The sequence below is a fragment of the Phocoena phocoena genome, chromosome 10 (assembly GCF_963924675.1).
Source record: "Phocoena phocoena chromosome 10, mPhoPho1.1, whole genome shotgun sequence".
Taxonomy (NCBI): Eukaryota; Metazoa; Chordata; class Mammalia; order Artiodactyla; family Phocoenidae; genus Phocoena; species Phocoena phocoena.
Window position 1 is genome coordinate 31,895,368 of NC_089228.1, and position 18,069 is coordinate 31,913,436.

Here is an 18,069-nt window from a genome sequence, read left to right on the forward strand (position 1 = left end):
GTTTTCAGTAATAATCAAAGTTGTTATGTGGAATAAAAGTTACTCTAAAGATCATATTTTTTCTCTCTTCAACAGATAACTCCAGCCATAACTAACTATGTAACTGAGAAACTAGGGAAAAAGTTTGTAGAGCCTCCACCATTTGATTTGACAAAGAGTTATTTGGATTCAAATTGCACCATTCCCTTAATTTTTGTGTTATCTCCAGGAGCAGATCCCATGGCCAGTAAGTGCATAATGTCAACTTAATAAATTATAAATAAATCATCTCGTTCAATATCTATTTCTTAGATGAGTGTAAATCAGTAAATTCGGTATTTATAAGGAAAGGTAACTAGAATTTTTCACAATTAAATCCTTATACACTGAAACATAAGGCATATTTTATAATTTTAGAGTAAGCAGTGAAACCATTTATTTTTTTGTGCCCTCTTAGGCCTACTGAAATTTGCAAATGATAAAGCTATGTCTGGAAATAAATTTCAAGCTATTTCACTGGGACAGGGACAAGGGCCAATTGCAACAAAAATGATTAACGCAGCAATAGAGGAAGGAACTTGGGTTTGCCTACAGAACTGTCACCTCGCTGTCTCCTGGATGCCCATGTTGGAAAAAATATGTGAAGATTTTTCTCCCGAAGGCTGTAACTCATCCTTTAGGCTTTGGCTCACAAGTTACCCATCTCCAAAAGTATATTTATTTCCTATGGAGTTTAGTACATTTATTTGGTTATGTGTTATTGATACATTGTATATCTTAAATGCTTAACCTTAAGAGGTTTTAAAAATATTTCTGGAGTCCTCCCTTATACCTATTTTTAATCCACTAGTGTATGTATTTTTAGGACTTGAGTTGGTTATCTAGAGTAATGCTCTTTGTTTATTTTGTCTTAGTTCCCAGTAACAATTCTACAGAATGGAGTAAAAATGACTAATGAGCCTCCTACGGGTCTTCGGCTAAATCTCCTCCAATCATATCTCACTGATCCAGTTTCTGATCCTCAGTTTTTCAGTGGATGCGAGGGAAAGGAACTGGTAATATTCAGCCTCTGGAACTTTTAAAATGTGTTTTTATAGTGAAAAAATATGAAAACATAAATATTTTATTTAATATTAAACTTTAGGCATTTCCTAAGAAGATAGAAATTCTACCTATGTTATTTTATTCCCAGTTGTTTGTGTTCTGCTTCCCATGTAGTAGATACTCAAATAAATATTTGTTAAATGAATGAACATTTCTTAGTTTGTACAAAAGTCCAACAGTGCATTTGATTAAGACAGTTAAGACCCAAGAGTAGCAATCTATTTTAACATTATTTATTCTTTCAACAAATATGTTTGTTAGGTACGATATAATGCAGTGAGAGTAAAATAGACACTGCCATCACCAAAAAAGTCTGTCTTCATGGAAATTCTAGTAATAATGTTTTGACATATTAATAACACTCTTCAATGTATCCGTATGTAAAAAAGTTTTGCACATGTTATTGAGGATGTTAGGAGTTCCAATAAATAGCACTCCTTTTCTCTGCCCAAATTCTTACCAGTTAAGAAACAGGAAAAAGTACAAACATATGGGAACCAAATTATAACCTTAATTACTGATATAGACTAGGTTGGAAGATGTAGTTTACATCTGTGAACAAGTGGGCTTAGTATTACTGAACCCAGAATTAAGTACATTTATCTACCCAGAGGAACAGAGGAAAACTTCCTTCCCTGCAGGAAGCTCACTTCTAAGAGAGGAAAGGGAAAAGCTGAGCAAAGCAAATTTGCTTGACTTTCCCCAAATTTATCCGTCAGATAGGTACTCCTCCCTCCACCAGTGAGTATAAGGATGGAGAAAATCCAGGAGTGTTACATTAATTGAAGTTTCCTTGCGTGGAAGGAAACATCAGTACTAAGGAGATTTTGCACACGCCCTTTAAGAGTGGAGTCTCTGTTTTCTATAGCCTACCAGCTCTCCTGAACATAAGCCCTGCTGGCTTTCAAAGCCTGACGTTCTGGAGGTTTGTCTTCTTAGTGCAGGGCCCCTACACTGGGGAGCCCAATGTGGGGCTCAGACCCTTCACTCCTTGGGGAGGACCTCTATAATTGTGATTTTCCTCTCATTTGTGGGTCAGCAAACCTGGGTCCTGACTACAATATGTCTCTGATCCTCCTACCCATCTTGTGGTTCTCTCTTTATGTCTTTCGTTGTGGAAAATCTTTTCTTCTACCTTCAGTTTGTTCTCATAGATAGTTGCTCTGTAAGTAGTTGTAATTTTGGTGTATCAAGGAAGGAGGTGAGTTCAAGTTCTTCCTATTCTGCCATCTTGGCATGTCTCTCTAGCACTATTGCATTTTAATAAAGTATAATGTTATTGTAGTTTGTCTAGCTTGGAGATTTTGGATAAGTCATAAGATTAATACTTTTTATAGTAAGCATTATTTTGATAGCCTTTCTAAATAAAAGTTTGTAGAGATATATGATCATAGAACCTTATAATGAAAGATCATCAGTTCCCCTCATTTTAGTAATGGAAATCTGATCAGATTTTTTTCTTGTTGCATATTTTTGTCTAAAAGGCATGGGAGAAGTTACTCTTTGGAGTTTGTTTTTTTCATGCCCTTGTGCAAGAGAGAAAGAAATTTGGTCCTCTTGGTTGGAATATTCCATATGGATTTAATGAATCAGATTTACGCATCAGTATTCGACAACTACAGGTAAAATTAGAAAGGAACTAACACTGATGGAGGATCACTGTGTACCAGGCCCTAGGCAATTCCCTTTGCTTAGAATGACTTATTCAGTTCTCCCAACACCACTAATAGTTGGCTAGATGGTATTAATAATTATAATTTTGCCTTATAAAGCATAATCTCCATCTGCATTTTTCTGCTGCAAATAATGGGAAACCTGATTCAAACTGGCTTAAACCATAATGAAACTTTTTATCTCACATAAAAAAAGAGTTGCAGAGGAAGGACAGACTCTGGAGTTGGTTGATTCAACAAAAGCGTTGCCATCAAGGACCCTAGTTCTTTCTTTTTGCAGTGCCCTCCTCAGTGTTGGCTTTATATAGGTCCTCACTATACTCTACTCTTAGCCTCCACTCAGTCAGATCTATGATTTAGCTCTATCAGTCAACAAAAACAGTAGAAAAAGAATTTATTGAAAGAATATTGGGTACGTCACAGAATCACCAAGATGGCTGGAGAGCCAAGGCATACATAGTCATATCCAGAATCATATCATGTCTGGTAACAGCATTCCTTCTACTCTTATTAAATATCAGACACCACAGCTCATAGCTGCCACACAGACACTAGTCTACTACATACTCTCTGATGTCATCAAAAAAATTCTTTGCTGTTCCTGCTTCTTTGCACCCTAAACCCCAGTTCAGTCTAGGATGGCTACATCTGAGTTTCCAAGCCCAGGTCACAAGCCTAGGCTTTAGCCATAATGGAGGCTGAGAAAGTGAGTGGTCGGCTTTTTCAGTTTCTGTAGACTTACAATGAAACATGAGATGCATGAGATGGTCAGCAGCCCCCCATCAAAGGAAAAAGATCAAATGTCCGCTATAAATTACTACTCACTCAGACTTTGAACTAGGCACATTACTTACGTGAATTTTAATTCTCACAGCAACCCTGTAAGGTGGGTATTATCCCTATTTTGGAGAAAACCAAAGCTAAGAAGTAAATTTACCCATTGAGGTAAGATTTGAACTCGGGTCTGTCCAACTCCAATACTTTCCCATTATTTCTGTCATGTTTTACCAAATATATTAATCCAACTAGACAACCACAGAATATTGTATTTTTCTGCTTCTGTGCTGTGATAAGGGCCTTTATGACATGGGGCTTCAAAACAACCATGACGATAATTCTTCCAACCCCACTTCCATGTATATAGATTGATGGATGATTGATTGATTGATAGTGAAGGCCATCTTAAAGTGGAAATGAAGTGAAATACTTTAAGGTTTTTCTCATTTCATTTTTCCTTTGTTTCAGTTATTTATAAATGAATATGATACAATTCCATTTGAAGCTATCTCTTACCTGACTGGAGAGTGTAACTATGGAGGAAGAGTGACAGATGATTGGGACAGACGTCTCCTCTTAACCATGCTGGCTGACTTTTATAACGCAAACATAATTGAAAACTCTCATTATAAGTTTTCTCCCAGTGGAAACTATTTTGCACCTCCCAAAGGCACTTATAATGAGTACATTGAATTCATTAAGGTAACTGATATCACTGAAAATAGGGTGAGATTCAAGTGTGATTTTTCTAAAAAGCAAATAGTGAAGTAGTCCCCCATAATGTATAGGATTAGACAAGTACTATGGTTCAATCAGCTTTCAATATATTTTGTTTCTAGTAGTTACTGAAAACTGGAAAAGTTTGATTCCTCTGTTGTTTGATGTTTAGTTGATTTTTAACCCTTTTTGGTCTGCACATGTCTACCTTATGAATTAATGTATCCAGTGAAAATGTGATGCTTGTTGAATCTATTTTCTGGTAGAAACTTCCATTTACTCAACACCCTGAGATATTTGGATTACATGAAAATGTTGATATCTCCAAAGATCTTCAACAAACAAAAGTCCTCTTTGAGTCCTTGCTCCTCACCCAAGGAGGCTCCAAACAGACAGGATCCTCAGGAAGTGCTGACCAGATTCTACTAGAAATTACCAAAGATATTCTCAACAAGGTAATGTTTAGCTTAAGGTACGTTACTTGTAATATAACATAAATCAAAATGGCACTGAAATGTCAACTTGAAAACTCCATTTAGCAGCATTATGACCTTGAGTGAGATACTTTGCCTTTCTGAACATTAGTTTTCAAATCTGTAAAGTGGTGATAATAGTACCAGCTGTATAATGTTCTTGTGAACATTAAGGAGATCATTAAATTAAAGTGCTTTGCATAATGCCTGGCAAATAGTAAGTTCTTAGTAACTACAGTTGTGGATAAGCTACTGAATATATGATTTATTATCATTTCTAAATAAAGATGGTGGGCCTACTTTTTTTTTTCTTTTTCTTTTTTTTTTTTTTGCGGTATGCGGGCCTCTCACTGTTGTGGCCTCTCCCGTTGCGGAGCACAGGCTCCAGACGCGCAGGCTCAGCGGCCATGGCTCACGGGCCCAGCCGCTCCGCGGCATGTGGGATCTTCCCGGACTGGGGCACAAACCCGTGTCCCCTGCATCGGCAGGTGAACTCTCAACCACTGCGCCACCAGGGAAGCCCGGGCCTACTTTTTTTAAATGGAGGAAATGGTCTGAACTTGCTGGTTCAAGGAGGGAATGGTTTTTAATCTATACCTTCAGAAGTGAGGAGGCACAGGGAAATAAGATCAGCACTAAATTAACAGCTACAGCCTTTTTTTTCCCCCCATACTACAGCCCAATGTACTTAGCCCTCTTGGTAGAGTGGAATGATACTCTCTTTTCTCACTTTTTTCTGTGTCTTAAATTCAGTAAAGAACTACTAAGAGGACTTCATGGTGCTAAGCACAGATCTTCACAACTCCCCTCCAGGATAAATACTATAATTATCCCCATATTTCATTGTCAGGCACTCTGACAGAGCAGAACCTGACCCCTACCCCATCTGCCTTGAAAATCCACGGATGGCACCTACTCTACTCTCACAGTTGGTACCCTTGCCTTACACCAGTCCTTAAGTAGAGCCTACTCACCTTAAGCCTGGCTGTGGCCACTGGAGAGGAGAAGGGGGCAACACTGCCTTCTACCCCTGGGTAAAATCAAGCTAGTCTCCTCCAACCTCCACCCCTGGACTGCTGCTTCTGCCATTTGCCTCTTCTCACCCTCAGCCCCTTCTTCTTTGTGGTTTATCTCTTCGGGGCAAGGTTCTTGCCCTCCCAAAAGGGCTCTTACAAGATCCCTAGCAGGAAGTTACCTGGAAGTGGCATATAGGACTTAATTGGGGTAGAATGTTTGTGCTGAGCCAAATGTGCCTTGAGTGACACCACCTAATATGACTTAGAATTCTTTTGTACCACCCAAGGACCATTGCCTGGGGACAGTCTGGGCAGCTCAACTTTTTTAGTTTGGGAGTTCCCCCATAGGGAAATTCCTTTGCCCCTTTAAGAGTGTGAATTCCATTGTCTTGGGGCTTGGTCACCAACCCCAAAGTCCCCTTTATCACTTCTCCTCAAGTGTCTCTGAGATGCCTCATTGAAATCAGACACTCAATGGCCTTCTCTTTCCCTATGCCCTGGAACCTTGCTACATTTATACATTAATTATTTGATAGTGGTGTAAGCAAATCCATTTTGAGCCAATTGATAATTTATTGGAAATAAATTAAAAAGAGTTATGAAATGGTACATCAGTTTTATTAATGGAAAATAAAATTCAATTTACAAAAGAAAATTACACAACTTTTCAGAAATGTATATCTTCTTCATAGTACTCTATCCTGTAGTAAAGAGCATGGGCCTTAGTGTTAGAGATCTATGGATTTAAGCAGACCACTTTTGGACTCTGTACCTTTGGGCATTTACTTAACCTATCTGTACTTAAATGATAATGATGGCCATCTAATAGTGAATGGTAAAGATTACATGAGATAATGTTTGGAAAGCAGTTAGCATAATACTTGGCACATAGTAATTGCCTAATGTTAGCTATAATTGATATTATAGCTGAATGAAACTAATTATTTATTCTGAGAGTAATATGTGATCTTCAAAATCTGTTCTCTTAGCTACCAAATGACTTTGACATTGAATCAGCACTACTCAAGTATCCCGTGAGATATGAAGAGAGCATGAATACTGTTTTAGTACAAGAAATGGAAAGATTTAACAAGTAAGGAGCTCTATACCCAGTTATTCAGAAGGCTACCAACCAAAGTTGATAAAAAGTTACACTGGTATTGAATTAAAATTTTAAGAAAAAATTATCAAAACTTGCCATTTCATTAGAGTTCTTCTCCGTTTTTAAAGTTGCATAATCTTCTGCTCCAGAAGGGAAGGTATCTTTTATAATGTAAAAATGGTGATGAAATAGAGATCTGCTTTGACTGGTTAAAAATGTTCATTAATCATAATTTCTCATCCACCTATTGCTCTTCTCCTCAGGAAGTGAAGATGGAATGAGCCTTATCTTGGTCTATGTGTAAATACATCTCTTGTCATTTTTCTGCCATTGACACATATTCACCCCCCCCCCCATTTTCTTCCTGAGTCTATCTGGATTGACTAGGTACCCTAAAATAGCAAACAAATTATTTGCTTTGAATTTTTAAAAATAAATTTATTTATTTATTTTTGGCTCTGTTGGGTCTTTGTTGCTGCTCATGGGCTTTCCTCTAGTTGCCATGAGCGGGGGCTACTCTTTGTTGTGGCGCGGGCCTCTCATTGTGGTGGCCTCTCTTTTTTAAAAGAACAGGCTGTAGGCACATGGGCTTCAGTAGTTGTGGCAAGTGGGCTCAGTAGTTGTGGCACATGGGCTCAGTAGTTGTGGCTCGCGGGCCCTAGAGTGCAGGCTCACTAGTTGCGCTACATGGGCTTAGTTGCTCCGCGGCATGTGAGATCTTCCCAGACCAGGGCTTGAACCTGTGACCCTTGCACTGGCAGGCAGATTCTTAACCACTCTACCACCAGGGAAGCCCCTGCTTTGAATTTTCAAATTGAATTTTCTACAGTTAAATACTGGCTTAAGGAATGGAGAATTGTTTTGGTTATGAATTTTCTAGTGTTTCCAAGTTTGTTTCAGTTTCCAGACTTTTTGAAATTTTAAAATAAAGCATATTAAAACACTATATTGTCTTAATTAATTTAGTAATTCTTATACAAAGACCATATGTATTTACATATCATAACATACTATCTCTCAGTTGCTTAGGCTTCTAGGCTAAAACCCTCACTTCAGGTATATTTATGGTGTTCTTAGCAGTCTGGGCCTCAGCGGGAAACAAAGTACTTGCAAGGGTATAAATGAATATACACTGTATGTTTTAATTCAGTGTTTCCAAAGTTTCAGCCATTGTATCGTACCTTTATAACTTTCTTCATGTTTACATGTCACCTATAACATTATTTACCTGATATTTTTCCTTAAATCATTCTCTGTTTAAATTTGCCTGGTGTTAAGCAATAATACCTTGAAAGCACCAATTTTGATATGCAAGTTATATTATTTTCTATATTTAAAAATACATATGTAATAAATAAGATGAAAAATGTTCATCCAAGTATCACCTAAAATTACTTTATATTATCAAGTGGGAGGTGACCACACTTTGGGAATACACTCCCATAAAGCTGTGAATGGTATCCTGCTATTTCTTCTTCTGGAAAGACTGTATGTTGGTATTTACTATCATATATGTTGATGACACAATTTCTTTCCTTGCAGTTTAATTAAAACTGTACGCAACACTCTACAGGACCTTGAAAAAGCTATTAAGGGCGTGGTTGTCATGGATTCTGCTTTGGAGGCACTCTCTGGCAGTCTGCTTGTTGGAAAGGTTCCAGAAATATGGGCCCAACGATCATACCCAAGTCTTAAACCCCTAGGAAGTTACATCACAGACTTTCTAGCCCGGCTGAACTTTTTACAGGTTAAAAATTATATATAATATATATATATTATAATGTATATATTATTTCATTTTTTTGGAGATACTAGAAGAGATACTAGAAATTGGCTGTGGTCACTTGAATGTCTCTGAGTTAGATGAAATGGATTAGTAGTTTCATGATAATCTAATCAAAATTTTAGAATATTGAAAATTACACACATTTCAAAGTACTAGTAGAAAATTAAAATTTTATTTTACCCAAACCCAAGTAATATGTGACATTTATATTTTTGAAGATTCACAACTTGGTCTTGTGATTTTCCTACTGATGGTAAATCACAAAAAGAGCCTGAGGCTTGGATTTATCAATAATTGTCCATTATCTAGAAATCGGTGCTTCTTATCTCTTATCTCATAAAACCAGGGAGAAGATGGAGTGCTTTGAAATCTCCGAACGCTTCACCCTGCAATCTCACACAAAAAGGATGTGTAAGGCAGCACACTCTTTTTCCTCCCCAACTCCTCCACTTGCCCCCATCGTATGGTTGATGCTTATGTGAGGATAGTGGGTGGGGAGAGCCCCCAAAATACATTTTGGAAATTCACATAGGTATATGACCTCTCAGTGTTCAGTTGCCCTTTTATTATACAAACGCTTTATTTGTTTCACTATAGAAGCTAATAACAAAATAACCCTACTTGTGAAGATGTGGAGCGATAGGCTTTCTCGTACATTGCTTTTTAATTTTTGCCAATCTGATAGGTCAAGCATATCTTTGTTTCAATTTGAGTTTCTTTGATTATTAGTGAGTCTGTGCTTCTTTTGGTATGTGTGTTTGCTGTTTGTGTTCTTTCCTGTGAATTGCCTATTCATCTCCTAAGCCGATTTTTCATGGGACTATTTTTGTTTGTTTTAAATTTTTTATAAAATTTTTAAAGGTTACTTTCCATTTACAGTTATTACAAGATATTGGTTTTATTCCTCACATTGTACAATACATCCTTGAGCCTATCTTACACACAGTAGTTTGTGCTTCCCACTCCTCCACCCCTACATTGCACTCCCACACTGGTAACCACTAGTTTTTTCTCTATATCTGTGAGTCTGCTTCTTTTTGCTGTATATACTAGTTTGTTGTAGTTTTTAGATTCCACATATAAGTGACATCATAAAGTATTTGTCTTTCTCTGTCTGACTTATTTTTCTTAGCATAACTTCCTCCAAGTCCACCATGTTTCCTCAAATGGCAAAATTTCATTCTTTTTAATGGCCAAGTAGTATTCCATTGTATATATATATACCACATCTACTTTATCCATTCATCTGCTGATGGACTCTTAGGCTGCTTCCATATATTACAATTGTAAATAAGGCTACTATGAACATTGGGGTGCATGTATCTTTTCAAATTAGTGTTGTTTTTTTCCCGATATATATCTGAGACTGGAATTGCTGGGTAATATGTTAGTTCTATTTTTAGTTATTTGAGAAACCTCCATATTCCACAGTGCCTGCAACAAGTTAAATTCCCACCAACAGTGTACAAGTGTTCTTTTTTGTCCACATCCTTGCCAGCATTTGTTATTTGTGTTAATTTTGATGATAGCCATTCTGACAGATGCAGGGCGATATCTCGTGTGTGTGTGTGTGTGTGTGTGTTTTAACATCTTTATTTGAGTATAATTGCTTTACAATCGTGTGTTAGTTTCTGCTTTATAACAAAGTGAATCAGCTATACATATACATATATCCTCATATCTCCTCCCTCTTGTGTCTCCCTCCCACCCTCCCTATCCCACCCCTCTAGATGGTCATAAAGCACCAAACTGATCTCCCTGTGCTCTATGGCTGCTTCCCACTAGCTATCTATTTTACATTTGGTAGTGTATATTGGTTGTACCTTCTCCCTTTTCATTTCTGATTTTATTGATTTGGGCCCACTCCCTTTTTTCCTTGATGAGTCTGACTAAAGGTTTGTCTATCTTTTCAAAAAACCAGCTTTTAATTTCATTGATTTTTTTCTATTTTATTTATTGATTGATTTTTTTCTATTTTAATTTCATTGATTTTTTCTATTTTATTTTTTTTCTATTTATTCTTTTTTAGTCTCTATTTCATTTATTTCTGCTCTGACCTTTGTGATTTCTTTTCTTCTATTAACTCTGGGTTTTGTTTGTTCTTCTTTCTCTAGTTCCTTTAGGTGTAAGGTTAGGTTGTTTATTTGAGATTTTTCTTGTTTCCTGAGGTAAGCTTGTATCTCTATAAACTTCCCTCTTAGAACTCCTTTTGCTGCATCCCGTAAATTTGGGATTGTTGTGTTTTCATTTTCATTTGTCTCTAGGTGTTTTTTTATTTCCTCTTTGATTTGAATTGCCTCTTCATCTCCTAGGCCCATATTTCTTCGAAAATTTTTTTAAAAATTAATTTATAGGAGCTTTTTATGTAGATTATACACTTAACAAAAGAATCAGAATATAAGGGCTTTTTTTACATTTTTTTTAAAAATTTATTTATTTTTTGGCTGCGTTGGGTCTTCATTGCTGTGTGCGGGCTTTCTCTAGTTGGGCGAACAGGGGCTACTCTTCGTTGCAGTGTGCAGGCTTCTTGTTGCAGTGGCTTCTCTTTTTGCAGAGCACAGCCTCTAGGCACGCGGGCTTCAGTAGTTTCTGTCCCTTATCAAAAGTATCTGACATATAGTTAATTCCATCCTCCCCTTGACATAATCTTGCTTTTTTTCATTTCCTAAACTTTTCTGAAATTTTAATCGGAAGTGCTTACATTTCTCGTATACTGCTTTGTTCCTGAAGGGCCTTGAAGAGTCTTTAGCTTGGTCCCCTAGAGGGGTCCTGGCATGATGCCAGCTGGAATAATATCCAGAACAAATTTCCTTTGTTGTTATTGTTAATATAAAGTTCATATCAAACTCTACTTTCTGAAATTGGCTTTCCCGTTGGAATCATTCTGTTTGAATGAGAAAGGAAAATCTCACTCATTATTGGGCATGTTCATCATCCTTCACCACAAATCTCTTCCCCTGAATGGATCTTCCCTATTGTTTTCTTACCCTTACAGAAGCTGCACAGTTTTCCCATCATCTTTCTCTCCCCTGGACTCTTAACTTCACCTCCTAATGATTCTTAGAGTTAACAAATTAAACAAATTGAGTCATCTGGAGTTTTTTCTTCTTTTGTCATTTCTCTCTCACTGTTCACCCTACTTACCTTCCCTTCCTCCTGCCTGTGCCTTTTTTTTTTTTTTAAGCTTTTTGCACACTGGCTGGAATCTCAGATTAAATCTGGGATCCGACACTTAGTATCTGTGTGACTTTGAGCAAGATACTCATCTTTCTACACCCCAGTTTCCTCATCAGTAAAATGGAAGGAATAATTCCTAACTCACTGAATTATTTCGTGGACTAAGTGAGGTGATGCATGTAAATTACTTAGCGCCTACGGTATGCACTAAGCGCTCAGTAAATGGTAGCTGATTCAGAGATTGTATGTAAGTAGCTGACCCAGACACTCACGACATTCTTGGCTAAATGAAGCCCTGGAGTGAGCAAGGGAATGTTCTACACACTTGCCTCTGGGTTCTTATAGCTTTCTTGTGCATGATACTAGTTCTGCTTGGTTTATACCCTTGTCAAGCTCCATCTCTTTCTCTTCCTCTTCTTGATCTGACAGCTTGTACTGTTGCAACGTCTCCAGCAGTGGTTTGTTCTCTTCTTCCCAGGGAGCAAAGCTGGCTTCTTCCCATAGTGTGCTGCTCACTCAGAGACAAAGTTCATTTTGTTAATTCATCTGTTCATTCAAATGTGATTTGAGACCCACTTTGTCTAAAGCGCTTTGTTGCTGCATAAAGTTGCCAGGTTACCTTCAAGTTGCCAGTAGCCTACAGGAAGATAATCTGTGTATCTAAGAAAAAGCTAAGAGCGACATATAAGATGCTCTGGGAATTCAAAGAAGGGAGAGAGTTCTTTTACCTTAGGAAAGCAGAGTTTGTTTATTGGATGAGGTAGCATTTGAGCTGGTCTAAATGATGAATGGTTTTGGACACTGCAAATAAAGGAAGAGGACTTAAGAGACAGCTGTAGGATGAAAGACACTATTTCATTTAGGATTGATTCTGTTGTAAAAATTTTGACATAAGCAAAAATTAAGTTTGTTCCCTCATGTAATTGAAAAAGCCAGGGAGTAAAGTGACTCCAGGCAGCATTTGGCCTAGAGTGCAAATGTGGTTGCCTGATCCTGGCTTCTTGCACTTCTCTCGGCTCCAATCTCTGTGGGTTAACTCCATTCTCAGTTAGGTTCTTGTCTGACGGTAGCAGGATAGCAACAGCAACTCTGGACTTACATCCACAAAACTTCAAAGAGTTTAGAGTGAATCTTTTCCCCAAAAGTCCCAGCAAAAGTCTCTACATCTCTGACTTTGATTGGGTCACATGTCCATTCCTGAATCAGTCACTATGACTGCAGGTACGATCAGCTAGGCATGAATGACATGCCCACTTCCAGAAGGTGCATTTCCACCACCAGAAGTGTTTCGATTGAAAGTGTAGGAGGGTTCATCCTCCAGAGAGATATAAGAGTAGTGCCACTTTAAGATAAGCAGAAAAAACAACAGATGTCCACCCAGTGCAGAGAAGAGACCACCAAAAGTACATTCTGATTAGAATGTAAGATCTTTTAAAGGGGAACTAAAAGGGATGGATCTTTAAATACAATTTGGGGCCAGGTTGTGAAGTATCTTGAATAGGAGACTAAGATGTTTTAGACTTTAATTTGGTAGGGTAGTAGTAGATTGCTGAAGAATTAAAGATGCTAAAACTTGATCTAAACCATGCATGGAGAAGTGTACTCTGGCAGCATTGTTATAGATGTACTGAGCAGACAGAGGGAAGAAACAAGAAGAGGTACACATGATACAGAAAGAAGGCCAGGATATCTAAACTGGAACAGGGATAGTGGGTGTGGAGGCAGGGAGTTTAAGAGGATTAAGGAACTGGAACCAACACATGAGGGCTATAGTTAGACAATGCATAAGATGTCTAAAGATGTTTGCTTTTTTATTTTTTAATAAATTTATTTATTTTATTTATTTATTTTTGGCTGAGCCGGGTTTTCGTTGCTGCGTGCGGGCTTTCTCTAGCTGTGGCGAGCAGGGGCTACTCTTCATTGTGCGTGAGCTCCTCATTGTGGTGGCTTCTCTTGTTGAGGAACACGGGCTCTAGGTGTGCAGGCTTCAGTAGTTGTGGCTTGCAGGCTTTAGAGCGCAGGCTCGGTAGTTGTGGCACACGGGCTTAGTTGCTCTGCAGCATGTGGGATCTTCCCGGACCAGGGCCCAAACCCGTGTCCCCTGCATTGGCAGGAGGATTCTTAACCACTGCGCCACCAGGGAAGCCCCAAGATGGTTGCTTTTGAGTGGTATTTTTTTTTCTCTCTTCAGTTGAGTGGTATTAAGTAATGTAATAAACCCTCAAATAATTTACATTTGCCTTTTTGCAGAAGATTTGAATCTTTCAAATTTTGTTTTATTCAGGTTAATGTTAAGGTTAGTTTGAATTTTCCAAGAAGAGTAACTAGAAGGGATAAAAGGTAGAAGGGCCAAGATAGGTTGTGTGTTTGGTGTCAGGAAAGAGTCCTGTGATGGAAAGTGTGGGCAACATACACAAAAACCAGAATCAGGAATTGTATGTCAGGTGATTCTTAAGTTGAAAAATGAACATAATGCATTTTTTTTTCCTTTATAGGACTGGTACAATTCAGGAAAACCTCATGTGTTTTGGCTCTCAGGTTTCTTTTTCACCCAAGCCTTTTTAACTGGAGCGATGCAGAATTATGCCAGAAAATATACCATCCCTATTGATTTACTAGGATATGAATTTGAGGTACAGTAAACTCCTTAAACTCCAGAGTATATCATTACATCAAAGGCATGTATTTAAGCAAGGAGGATATGGGGAATTCATATTTTTATAGCCCATTACAAACAATTCTACTTCTTTCCATTCTTTGTGTTCATGAAGAAAGTATATAATATTTGTCTTGCTATCTTTATGAGAGAATTTTTATATATCTCAATATTCAATTCAAATAATCTAATGCTGTTTTTCTATCTTAGCAAAAAATTAATATGAGGTACAGTAAAACCATATAAAATATGTCAAAAGGAATCGTATTATATATTTTTAGATTTACATTTTACTGAAAAAGTCTTACAGTTTAAGAAGCTATTAATATGGAGGAGTTTCCCTGAATATGTTCTGAAGATTTAGCTACTGCTTTCTTTATGAGACAAAGTTGTCTAGGGAGAAAATCATTGCTAGTGTGTGCTTCTGCCTTCAGGTTATTTCTTCTGATACATCTGAGGGAACACCAGAAGATGGCGTTTATATCCACGGATTATATCTGGATGGAGCACGCTGGGACAGAACAAGGTCAGTAGTTTCAACTGCAAAGACTATTCATTTGTAGCTGAATCATAGGTGAGATAAGCTGTCTGCTACCTTTCCCCCTGCCATCCCCATCAACCAAAAGACTTCTAGAGAATACGACAAGTAATAAATAATATCAGAATTCTTGCCGTAAGTCATTACTCAGGCTCGGACAGTTAATGAGTGAGTAATTTCAGGTTCTGAACAATTTTGAGTTAATATTTCAATGGTCTTACTAGTAGAAAAGTTAGTTGAAATTATTTTCCTTCTTCTGTTTTATAACAGTTACGTTCTGTTTGGTAATGTGTAGGAGCACCTCAGTTTCAAACAGTTTATAGTAAAGTTCCCATTTCTCCTGGTGAATGGAAAACTGTTTCTTGCATTTTGATGACATAATAAGTACATATTTCAAATAAATACTGAATTTCCAGCTTAGGAAACTAAACAGTGCATAGGTGTGTATATATATATTTATATACACACACAGAGACATGAGAAAGGGAAAGATTATTTCCCTTGAAGCCCTGCTCTTTAACAATCCATTACGAAGCATAATTTTCTATTTCCAGAGCTAGGGTTACACTTTGCTCTCAAGGGAGGGTCAAAGCCGGAGGCAGGGAAAGTCACTTAAGAAGGAGCATGAAGGTGGTTTTACAGAGATGGCTCTAAGATAGGGATATGAGGAGACTTAGCTGCACGTAGTTCATTTGATTATTTCGCTTTTCACTTTCATCATTCTGCTGACATTTCTCTTAATTTATGTTTCTTTATATACGTATTCATCTTTTCATCCCTTTCTTCCCTCCTCTTGCAAGCAAACAAGCAAACAAACAAACAATGTAGCATAGGGAAAATAAACCACATTTTCTAGATAGATAGATCTGTGTTTGAATCTTCATGCTGGCATTTAAGAGCTGTGTTACTGTGAGAAAAGTACTCAATCTCTCTGAGCTTCCTTCCACTCTTCATCTGTGAAATAGGATTAGGAATGGGGACAAGACTATTGGGAAGGTTAAATGTGACAGCATAGTGTCGGCCTCATGGACAGTGCTTTTAAAATGGCCTCATGGACAGTGCTTTTAAAATGGCAGGAATTGATATTTGTCCACTGTTTGACACATTGCCTTTCCATATTTTTCTTCTGTTTCTCTTGATTCTTCATTGCCTCTTCCTTGGTTTTGTTTGGTTTTGTTTTTACATTTCTTTTCCTGCATATCTCTGGTCCTCTCTTGTATTAAAAGCCAATAGCTAAGTAGCAATTTCTAAGATGCAAATTTTATTTTATTTCTAATAAACATCTGTCAATTTCTCTTCACAGTGGATTGCTTGCCGAACAATACCCCAAACTTCTGTTTGACCTGATGCCCATAATATGGATAAAACCAAGTAAATATATTTCTAACGAAACTTTGTAGAGTTTTAGGAAAGATAATGATAGATATTATAACTGCTTCCCCAAATAAGTCTCTGTTCAAACCTATTAAGATTTTGTTCAATTATAGTAAATAGTGACTTAATGTTTACAATGGAAATATATTGTTCTGCCTTTTTGGGTTGCATTTATGTTATTTTAGGAATATTATTCTGCCTCTTTTTGCTCTTATCCCATGGGATATAATGTTTCCTTTGCCCCTCCCCTACAGTTCTTTTTCAGTCTAGAGCTTCCCATCAATATTTTGATTCTGAAGTGCCTTTGTATACCTCTCAGAGACACAAATAGGCTTGACACAGTCTCCAGCTAGTGACTAGAGTTTTCTGGCTATAAGAAACTCCTAGGCCTAGGAGCCAGCCAGGTGCCCCAAGGTACAGATGTTGCAAGCCACACGGGGTGGAGGCCAATTTTGCCTCCTTGGGAAACCTACTTGTTCCTTCCCTCCTTCTGCAATCATCTCCCCACCAAATCTGAACAATTGAAGCTCATTCTTTAGTTTTTTCTTTCTTCTCTATTTTTTAATTCTCAAATAACTATAAATGAAAAATTTATAAATTACCCAATCACCACTCAACCCATTAAGCATTTTTTATTATTAAAGCAGTTCATTTATAACTATGACAAATGTGGCCTCAGTTTAGAAAGATTCCTAATATCTCATATCTGGCTTTTGAAGGATTGTGTATAGATTCTTTCTGTGAATAGGTAAGAGTTGGTATATTTTTCTTAGTAATAACCTGCTGAAAAAAATTGTAACTTCAGCTTCTAATTTATGGATTTCTTGTATTAGAGCTCTAAGCAGCTGTGTTTCTCTTTCTGCATCTCCTCCATTACCTATGCTGTATTTTATTCCTTCTTCCCTAATTTCTCCTTCTCTCCCAAGTCCTCTTGAGTGTTTTCATACCTGCTAAGTGATAGGTCTTTAAAATCAATTCCTGTCCTCCAGACCTAGAATCATGCACCATATGAAATCATTTACCTTGTTTCACAACCATAATTATATGCCAACTGTAAAAACACAACAATAATAACTTTAAAATGTTCAATATCATAATCATGATCTTAGATTTACTACTGGTCATTTTATTACAAGATAAATGGTTGTTCTTTTAGTACCAGTGGCTGTTTTCCTTTTATCAAATGAATATATTTCCTTTTTCTTCAAGCTAAAAAGTCTCAGATTGTGAAGTCGAATGCTTATGTCTGTCCTCTTTACAAGACAAGTGAACGTAAAGGAACTCTTTCCACCACAGGACATTCGACTAATTTTGTCATTGCAATGCTGTTGAAAACAGACCAACCCACTCAACACTGGATCAAACGTGGGGTTGCTCTGCTTTGTCAGTTGGATGACTAAATTGGACAAATTAAGAAAACATCTGAAAGAAGTTTAAAAAAATTGCCTTCACTTACTTGAAAATATATATATTATAAAACCCAAGTATCTTGGTGTAATTCTTTTAAATGATCTTTGTGAGTGGTCTTTGCATTGTTCTCCTCCCTGATGTACCAGTCTCAATTGGAGCACAGCCTTCCACATGGACTCTCAAGATCACAGACATCTGTGGAAGAAAATCGTGAAAAGAAATGTGGAAAATCTTTGAAACTTTTATTTAGTTCCTCTTTTGAGTTTGATATATATGTGAAAAACAGA

The 18,069-nt window shown here is 37.3% G+C and overlaps 1 protein-coding gene across 1 annotated transcript in view; it reads left to right on the forward strand.

Annotated features, from left to right (window-relative positions):
* Window positions 1–17,772, forward strand: part of DNAH12 (dynein axonemal heavy chain 12) — a 215,940-nt gene extending 198,168 nt beyond the window's left edge. The window contains exons 62-73 of the mRNA XM_065885861.1: window positions 76–226; window positions 437–690; window positions 894–1,034; window positions 2,568–2,705; window positions 4,002–4,235; window positions 4,517–4,705; window positions 6,729–6,832; window positions 8,384–8,588; window positions 14,300–14,437; window positions 14,895–14,986; window positions 16,302–16,369; window positions 17,582–17,772. Coding sequence (XP_065741933.1) covers window positions 76–226; window positions 437–690; window positions 894–1,034; window positions 2,568–2,705; window positions 4,002–4,235; window positions 4,517–4,705; window positions 6,729–6,832; window positions 8,384–8,588; window positions 14,300–14,437; window positions 14,895–14,986; window positions 16,302–16,369; window positions 17,582–17,772 — 1,905 coding nt within the window. The remainder of the gene's footprint in view (window positions 1–75; window positions 227–436; window positions 691–893; window positions 1,035–2,567; window positions 2,706–4,001; window positions 4,236–4,516; window positions 4,706–6,728; window positions 6,833–8,383; window positions 8,589–14,299; window positions 14,438–14,894; window positions 14,987–16,301; window positions 16,370–17,581) is intronic.
* The last annotated feature ends 297 nt before the right edge of the window (window positions 17,773–18,069 follow it).